Source organism: Triticum dicoccoides, chromosome 7B (assembly GCF_002162155.2).
Source record: "Triticum dicoccoides isolate Atlit2015 ecotype Zavitan chromosome 7B, WEW_v2.0, whole genome shotgun sequence".
NCBI classification, from domain to species: domain Eukaryota; kingdom Viridiplantae; phylum Streptophyta; class Magnoliopsida; order Poales; family Poaceae; genus Triticum; species Triticum dicoccoides.
Window position 1 is genome coordinate 254,667,045 of NC_041393.1, and position 9,622 is coordinate 254,676,666.

General features: G+C 47.1%; 1 protein-coding gene across 1 annotated transcript; it reads right to left on the reverse strand.

Moving 5' to 3' along the window:
• Positions 1–7,374: 7,374 nt before the first annotated feature.
• LOC119340767 (heat stress transcription factor B-2b-like) lies at positions 7,375–8,971 on the reverse strand. The gene is made up of 2 exons (XM_037612687.1): positions 8,510–8,971; positions 7,375–8,402 (listed from the first exon to the last, which is right to left on the reverse strand). Exons 1-2 carry the CDS (start codon positions 8,777–8,779, stop codon positions 7,548–7,550), a joined length of 1,125 nt encoding a protein of 374 aa, XP_037468584.1. The 5' UTR covers positions 8,780–8,971; the 3' UTR covers positions 7,375–7,547.
• Between the last annotated feature and the right edge of the window lie 651 nt (positions 8,972–9,622).

Sequence of the window (9,622 nt, forward strand, 5' to 3'; positions counted from 1 at the left end):
TGTTACTATCCTTTTACCACACTTGTGCTTCAGAGTAGCACCATGTTCTTCATAGAGAGAGTCTCCTATGCTTTCACTTTCATATACTAGTGGGAATTTTCATTATAGAACTTGGCTTGTATATTCCGATGATGGGCTTCCTCAAATGCCCGAGGTCTTCATGAGCAAGCAAGTTGGATGCACACCCACTTAGTTTTCAGTTTGAGCTTTCATACACTTATAGCTCTAGTGCATCCGTTGCATGGCAATCCCTACTCACTCACATTGATATCTATTGATGGGCATCTCCATAGCCCGTTGATACGCCTAGTCGATGTGAGACTTTCTCCCTTTTTGTCTTCTCCACATAACCCCCACCATCATTTTCTATTCCACCTATAGTGCTATATCCATGGCTCACGCTCATGTATTGCGTGAAAGTTGAAAAAGTTTGAGATTACTAAAGTATGAAACAATTGTTTGGCTTGTCATCGGGGTTGTGCATGATTAAATACTTTGTGTGATGAAGATAGAGCAATAGCCAGACTATATGATTTTGTAGGGATAACTTTCTTTGGCCATGTTGTTTTGAAAAGACATGATTGCTTTATTGGTACGCTCGAAGTATTATTGTTTTTATGTCAAATGATAGACTATTGCTTTGAATCACTCGTGTCTTAATATTCATGCCATGATTAGACATATGATCAAGATTATGCTAGGTAGCATTCCACATCAAAAACTATCTTTTTTTATCATTTGCCTACTCGAGGATGAGCAGGAATTAAGCTTGGGGATGCTGATACGTCTCCGTCGTATCTATAATTTTTGATTGTTCCATGCCAATATTATTCAACTTTCATATACTTTTGGCAACTTTTTATGCTATTTTTTGGGACTAACATATTGATCCAGTGCCCAGTGCCAGTTCATGTTTGTTGCATGTTTTATGTTTTGCGGAAACCCAATATCAAACGGAGTCCAAACGAGATAAAAACGGACGGAGAATTATTTTGGAATATTTGTAATTTTTGGGAGGAAGAATCAACGTGAAACGATGCTCGAGGTGGCCACGAGAGTGGCCCACGCCACCACTCCAGGGGGCGCACCCCCTATCTCGTGGGCCACCCGTAAGGCGGTTGATGCCCTTCTTTGGCCGCAAGAAAGCTAATTTTTGGAAAACGGTCTGGGCGAAGGTTTCAATCCAATCGGAGTTACGGATCTCCAGATATAAAGGAAACGGTGCCAGGGCAGGATTCCAGAACGCAGAAACAGAGAGATAGATCCAATCTCGGAGGGGCTCTCGCCCCTCCCACGCCATGGGAGACGAGGACTAGATGGGAAACCCTTCTCCCATCTAGGGAGGAGGTCAAGGAAGAAGAATAAGAAGGGGGGCTCTCTCCCCCTTGCTTCCGGTGGCGCCGGAACACCGCCGGGGGCCATCGTCATCACCGCGATCTTCACCAACACCACCATCATCTTCACAAACATCTCCATCACCTTCCCCCTTCTATATTCAGCAGTCCACTCTCCCGCAACCCGTTGTACCCTCTACTTGAACATGGTGCTTTATGCTTCATATTATTTTCCAATGATGTGTTGTCAGCCTATGATGTCTGAGTAGATTTTCATTGTCCTATTGGTGGTTGATGAATTGCTATGATTGGTTTAATTTGCTTGTGGTTATGTTGCTGTCCTATTGTGCCTTCTGTGTCGCGCAAGCGTGAGGGATTCCTGCTGTAGGGTGTTGCAATACGTTCATGATTCGCTTATAGTGGGTTGCTAGAGTGACAGAAGCTTAAACTCGAGTAAGGGGATTGTTGCGTACGGGGTTGAAGGGGGACCAATATATCTTAATGCTATGGTTGGGTTTTACCTTAATGAACGTTAGTAGTTGCGGACTGCTTGCTAATAGTTCCAATCAGAAGTGCATAGAATTCCAAGTCAGGGATGACATGCTAGCAGTGGCCTCTCCCACATAAAACTTGCTATCGGTCTAGTAACGTAGTCAATTGCTTAGGGACACTTCCACAACTCCTACCACCACTTTTCCACACTCGCTATATTTACTTTATTGCATCTTTATCTAAACAGCCCCTAGTTTATATTTACGTGCTCTTTATTATCTTGCAAGCCTATCCTATCACACCTACAAAGTACTTTGGTTTCATACTTGTTCTAGGTAAAGCGAACGTCAAGCGTGCGTAGAGTCGTATCAGTGGCTGATAGGACTTGAGAGAGTATTTGTTCTACCTTTAGCTCCTCATTGGGTTCGACACTCTTACTTATCGAAAGAGGCTACAACTATCCCGTATACTTGCGGGTTATCACTGCAATCTGCCAAGCTCTCATTCAATAAAGCCTTGGTCGCGTCATTGATATCTTCATCCGTCAATTGGATCTCGTAGTGGCGCTGTGGATCTTTTAAGTTACCAGTGTACTCGCACATTAAGCCGGGGCGGCGGCTTAAGGGCAGAATTCTCCAGGCGACCTAACATCGAACAAGGTCGATGCCGGTTAAGTCGTTAGCCATGAAGGCTCTAATCTTTGAAAAAATGGGCGCATATTTGGCCCATTCCTTTGTGCTAATCCGCTCTGGGAGTGGATGTTTGTTGCTAAGATGGTGTTCACGGTAACCCGGCATGGGATTTTCACCCTCTGGAGATGTATCTTGGCAATAAAACCAAGTCTAGTTCTAGTCCTTAGGATGACTGGGCAGCTTGGCATATGGGAAGGTGGCTTCTTTCCGCTTCTGAATGGAAACTCCGCCTAGCTCCAAGCTGGGCCAATCTGTGAATTCAGTCTGTCGGTTCAAGTAATAGAATTCCCTGAACAGTTCGACAGTGGGCTCTTGTTGAAGATAAGCTTCGCAAAAAACTTGGAAGTTGCAGATGTTGGAGACAGAATTGGGCCCAATATCTTGAGGATGAAGCTGAAAAAAGTGTAGCATGTCTCAGAAGATTTTTGAACCGGGCGGGGTAAACCCCCAGATCATCTGATCAGTAAAAACAATTACTTCGCCTTCCTTGGGCTCAGGAGGATTTTCAGTGCCTAGGACCCTCCAGTGGACGTCATCTTTTTTGGATAAGACGCCAGTCTGAACAAAATTGTTCATGTCTTCCTCGGTAACCCGGGATGCTACCCAGTTGCATGAAGTGAAGGTCTTAGTCATTGTTGATGATGAAGGTCTGAAAAGAAAATATTGCCGGTTTAAGATTATGATGTTAAGCCGGTCATTGGTTCAAAGGTAAGAACTACAAACATGCAGTGTGTTAAGCCGGAGGATAGTGTTGGGTTATGCAGAGCAATCTATTGGCGGCTTAAGAGGGGACTAATGGTACCTGGCGGGTTATGGTTTATCAGTTAAGATGCCCACACAGCTATCAGTTTTCAGATCTATGAGTGAAGGACTGCTAAGTGTTGGACAAACAATTTTCACATATCGGTGTTATAATTTTGGATCTACAGCAGTTCAGATAATGAAGAAAAATTCTAAACCTGGCGGCAGCAGGATAGTTCATGTGCTCAGATGAGATCCCCTATGGAGGGCAGGTATTCAGATATGAAAAACGAGTGCTAAACTGCCACCGCACAAGTTTGGTATCATGTTCAGATCTAAAACTACATGATCTAAGGAGGAACGGGGAAGAATGGGGATGGACTCCGATGAACTTGAGCAAACCCTAATGGAGATATGCTTTGAGAAACAAGGAGAACTTACTAGGGCTATTGGACAAAGGAGGCGTGCGGCGGAGCTCTGGTGCGTTCAGGTCGATGCAGCGGTCGGGGTAGAGGCAGTTCGCGAGGTCGACGGCGACGGAGCTCGGGCGCATGTGGCGTTGCAAGGAAGAGGATGAAGACGAGGAGGCAAGGGAAAAAAATGAAAAGGACCCCCGTCCCTATTTATAAGGCAGTGGATAGATGGCATGCTCGGGAATCAAGGAGGCTGAAAATGATTATGTGATAGCACAGATGCCTCCATTTTCGGGAGGTTCATTAAAAGTGAAGATATACCGAGATGTTTTGGGCCTCATGCGATAATAATGCGAGATGACGTCACGGCGGGTTAGCACAATTCTGTGAGCTGACGTCATGGCGGCTTATAAGATTTCACAAGGATTGACAATGAAGGATTTTTTTTCTAAGTCAAGTATTAAAGATTAATATGAACAAGTTCACATGAACCTGGGCCTAATGTTGAGGATATAACTATTGGGTATGACCTGCCCAGGAGGGGTCGGGTCATACCACTGGCGGTTCATAATGAGAAGGCCCAAGAAGATGCTGAAGATGTCGGTTCATGAAGCAAGCTTACTGAAGGCCCAAGACCCGGAGGCGACTTGAGGCCCACGGGTATAAACCGCCATATGTTTAACCTGTATGTTAAGGAAAATTTAGTTTGGTCACCGAGCCGGACACGTTGTGTATGAGCCGACCGGGACTCTGTAAGCCGCTGGGCATCAACATGTGTATATAAAGGGGTGACCCAACGGAGGGTTAAGTCAAGAAACAACAAGTCGAGAACTAGGTCAAGCGTATTCGCTCCCTGGTAATCGAAGTCAAGCAATACAACCTAAAGCAGGAGTAGGCCTTTACCTCATTGAGAGGGGCCGAACATGGGTAAAACTCTCTGTGTCCTTTGTCCCGTTTAACCCCTTCAAGCTAACTACGTTGCGATGGCTCCACACCTAAGTCCTCATGCTTGGGCATCTGTCGTGACAATTCCACGACAATGGTAATAGAATTGTTGTCGATTAGGCCTCTATTTGTTTCTTGAAATTTCTCTAAAGAATATAAAATTTGAGTATGACATTTGTTAAACTAAAAATAATTTGGCGAGCAATAACAAAATGAAGAATGGCTTGTCAAACAATCCTCGAGGTGGCGGTGGCCATAGAGGCATCATGAAGCAGTGGGTGGCGATGGTGGCGGCAACATCTCGGGGCGATAGGTGGAGGTTGCGGTCCCAGGCCAGCGCGTGAATGGAGATGGTCCTCATAGCTGGTGTCTAGATCCGGTCCATTCAGCCGTGCCCGAGCTTCTCGGCCATTCCTCGTGACAGATGCGACGACGAGCGACCCCGGCCCTCGATAGTGACGTGTGTTTACACCATGGCAGCTCGAGGATCGGGAGGGAAGGAGGAGCGATGATTTAAAGTCGTCTGACCTGCAGCACCCGCTCGATTCGGCTCCTCCACACTGAGTCCTTCCGCTATTGATGTGTCGCAGGAGCTTCCACGAAGGCGGTGGCCGACGAATATGAAATTTGATGTGTGGAGGTAAAACAATTGTTGTCGATTAGACCAGTTTGTGTTTCTTGAAATTAAATGATTTTCCATAGAATATGAAATTTGAGTATGATGTTGTTGAATTGAAAATAATCTGGCAGCAATAATAAAATGACGAATAACTTCTCGGACATTCGTCATGGTGGTGGCGGCCATAGCGGCATCGCGAAGCAGCGAGTAGCGATGGCGGCGACTGTAACACCTCAGAGCAGTAGGTGGTGGTGGTGGCCCTAGGTCAGCACGTGGGCGAAGATGCTCCTCACATCTAGCATCAGCATCCACTCCATCTAGTCGTGCCCGAGCTTCTCGACCGTTCATCGTGATTGAGACGGCAACCGCGACGTCGCGGTGCGACGGGTAGTGGCGTGCACGTTCGGACATGCTATTTAAGAGTTTTTTCGCGGTGTTATTTAAGAGTGTCTATTTTCTAAAAATAATAATTTGTTCTTTTCTTTCTATATAAGATTTTGTATCTTCATAGAGCTTATGTTTCATTTTAGGTAGTTGTGAGTGGTATTGCTTAGGCTTTCTTTCAACTAATTGATTGCCATTGAAGAAAAGCCATCATGGCTCTCTTGCATTATTTACGAGCTTACGTGGAAGAAAGGGGTTAATCGACTCAATATGATGTTTTTTATAATTAAAACAAAATACATCTAACTTTTGCATCATATAATTTGCTTCTCTTGTATGGTGCTTTAATTTGGCCTTCTCATTTAATTCTCAAAACTTAATCATGCAAGCGAATCACAGTGGTTAATGGAAAAGTCGAATATGGAAGAGGAACTTTAGCGCTTATTGTAGTGGTATTTCTCGCTTTCTGCCTGTAGTATTCTTTGCCACTGTAAACCCACGGTGAAGATGAGGTGCGAGTCACCCTGGTTCAAAGAAGGCTCGACGAAAAACGTACTGCTACAGCAAAAATTGAGTGAAAGGAGAGTCCGGCAAAAAGAGGAAAGAATGCGTCATGAAGTGGTTTTTTTTTGACGTTACATGAGGTGGGTTGTTGTGTATAGCCCAAGTGTTAAATATAACACGACGGATAGTCCAGGCAATCACATTTATTCGTCGTATACGATGTGAATTTAAGGCTCCCAGCCTGCACGTCCGAACATAGAAAGAAATAAGCTTTGCTTCCTCGGTTCCACAATAAAGCGACGGACGCACTACATTGTGGAACGTAGCAGTACACGGACGTTCCACTAATGTTCCATGTTGTACTTTCTTCGTTTTAAAATAGATAATTCAATTTTATATCAACTATAATATAAAGTAGAGTCATCTATTTTAAAACGGAGAAAGTATTACATACATGGGAACTCTCCAGCTCGAGTGAACATGCTAAAATATCTTATTCGAGGTGATGCTGCCAAGTACTCCCTTGCTGTCAAGTACTCCCTTCGTAAATTAATATAAGAGCTTTTAAATCATTAAAATAGTGATCTAAACATTTTTATATTAGTTTACGGAGGGAGTACTCAAAAAGATATACTCATTTTGAACGGAAGATCACATCAGCGAACTTGTCATCACTGCTCTGATATTTTTGGCTTGTTTTATGTAAAAAACTACTCTCTTCGTTTCTAAATACTTGTCTTTTTAGAGATTTCAATAAGTGACTACATACGGCATAAAATAAATAAATTTATACTTTAAAATATATCTACATACATCCGTATACTGAGTCCATTTAAAATGCCTAGAAAAATAAGTATTTGAGAACGGAAGAAATAGTACTTTGGAGATGATAAAATACGAGGGACTTGCCGAGAAACTTACGAAGAAACTGGAATTCCACATACAATTTGCTTTCTTTTCTCTCTACGTATATGTGACTTACTACTACTACTCACTCCTTTCCCGCTTATAAGGTTTAATTGAAAAATCTCACCAACCAAGATAGATGGTGAGTGATGGAATACTTTTTGTAGTTTGCAAAAGCACCTAATTAATGTTTTTGTTTTTCTAAAAAAAATTATGTTTATCAATGCATGCATGCATAAAGTACATGCGTTGGTCAATTTTCTTTCAATACTTGCATGCAATGATTTAATGCACCTTGAAATCTGAATATGTGATGGAAAACAACCAAATTGAGCCTTATAAAATAAAAAAACTAAGATTTTGAGATAACTCCTATAAACCGGAAAGGAGGAAGTACTTAATTAGTGCTGAATTAGTAGACTACATTTAATTAACTTAACTACTCCGGTACTACCAGTACACGACCCTGAACCCAGCTCACCTGGAGTTATTATCCTCTTCTTTTTTCAAGCTGAGCTCACCTGGAGTTGGACCCGTTGTGGTCGTCACTCCCGCTGTAGCAGTTTGACCCGTCGGAGGCGCGGAGGGGGTGGTACACGGGTCTGGGCCGGTAAATGGGCCAGGCTTGCACCTCCGGCGTGTGACCGTCCATTCCGGAGGGCTGCTGCGCGTCCATCGGCTCAGGCTTCACCTCCGCCGCCGCTCCTCGGCTCGTCGGGTCCTCGCCGTCGTGACGCATTCGTTTCCGCCCGATGCAGACGCCGAAGAGCCTAGCGCTCATCTTCTCCTCCTCTTCCTCCGAGCCCAAATCGGCAGCTGTGGGAGCATTTGGGCAGGAAGGCAAGAGCTCGAGCACCGGCGGAGGTGGGAGCGCCGTTGTCTCTGCCGACTCACCAGAGCAATTCCCGACGTCGGCAGCGGCGGAGGTCGCGTTGGCGGCGTCGGGCTGCTGGCCGTCGGTGTACTTGGACATGAGGACGAAAATGTTATTGCAAAGCTTCTTCATCTGACCGAGCTCCCGCGTCAGCCGCGAGTTCTCCCGCCGCAGCCGCTCGTTCTCTTCCCCGAGATCGCCGGAGGCAACGCCGCCTGAGCCGGAGTAGGACGGCGCGTACTGATTTAGAAAGGGGGGCTCAGGGGACGAGCTCGACGACAGCACCTGCTCATCGCCGGAAAGCACCGGCGAGCCCTGTCGCTTCGCCACCGGCAGCGCTACCGGAATCGCGGCCGCCGCAGCTACCGTGACCGCGGCGGTGGCCGCCACCGTCGGCGTCACCTTTCGCCGATGTATGTCACAAAGCAGCCGCTTTTCTCCTCGACGGAAGCAGTCGTTGGCGAACTCCCACCTGTCCGGCACAATCTTCCTAAATCCCTGCACCAGCACGCCCCTGAGCACCTCGACATTCCGGCGACACCAACAAAAATGTACTACTAGTCCGGATCAAGTTGCGCGGAAATGGAAGACGAGCACCCACTTACGTAGGTGTTGAGCTGGCGCACGAAGCTGGAGAAGTTATTGTGCTTGAAGTACTTGGGGAGGAGGTCGCGCGCGAACTCGGCGGGGCGCCACACGATGAACGCCGACCCGTCCTCGCTCCACGAGATGACACCGTCGACCGCCGGGTCGTCCACCAGCTGATACGTCTTGTTCAGGAACGGCGTGGGCAGCGACCTCTGCCCCAACCCTGTCCCCACCTCCGCCGGAGCAGGCGTCTCGCCGGAGGAAACGGCCGCGGCCTGCTCGCCCATGGCGCCGCTGCCGCCGACAGCGCAGATCTGTGCCGACGATGCCGTTGGACGGAACGGAAGGGAGGGTGGCAAAGCAACCCTCCGGAAGGTTCCGGATAGCGTAGCGTGGAGAGAAGCAAGGAAGTTAGAGACGGAAACGCGACGAGACGAAGGAACGGAGGAGTAGGGGAGGCAGCGGCAGTTGCGGAGGGGGAAGCTATAAACCCGAGGGCGACGCGCCCGCCACTCGTGCCGAGAACGCCAAGTCAGGCGGGCCGCGCGCGGTGCGTCGAGAGCCGTGCGGGTGGACGGCCGTCAACCCTTGGATTGGGGTCGCTCGGGCTGATCGGGTGGCTAGAGAGCGGCATCTGGAGGGGTGTGGGTGGTGTGGGGACGGGGAAGGGGACGGTAGGTGGGGCTCCGAAACTGCGAGAAGTTTCGGCGGATTTTTTGAAGTTTTGTCCTGCTATGGCTTATTCTGGAAGGTTCAAGGCGGGACGGAGGAATCCCGGACACGTTTCGTGTGAGCTGGGCCCGCCTCCACGAGGCAGATCCCAGCTGTTGGATGGTATTGTGGTGGGCGGCACTACGCAACCGTTGGATCAAACTAGTACACAAATATCCGCGGAGCTACCCTATCACGTCCGTTGCAGTAAAAAAATGTACCTGGGAAATTATCTATTGTTTCGATTTCCCAGTTACTCGAGATTTTTCTTCCCGGAATTGTTTTGAAGATTCTGGAGTAGATATGACTCGTATCGCGAAGATATTTTGGCACGGTGTGCTAAGTGTGATCGGTCGTTTAGCTTTTTTGCCGACATTTTTTCCCCTGGCTGATTAGTTGAGTGAAGTCTGAAATAAACT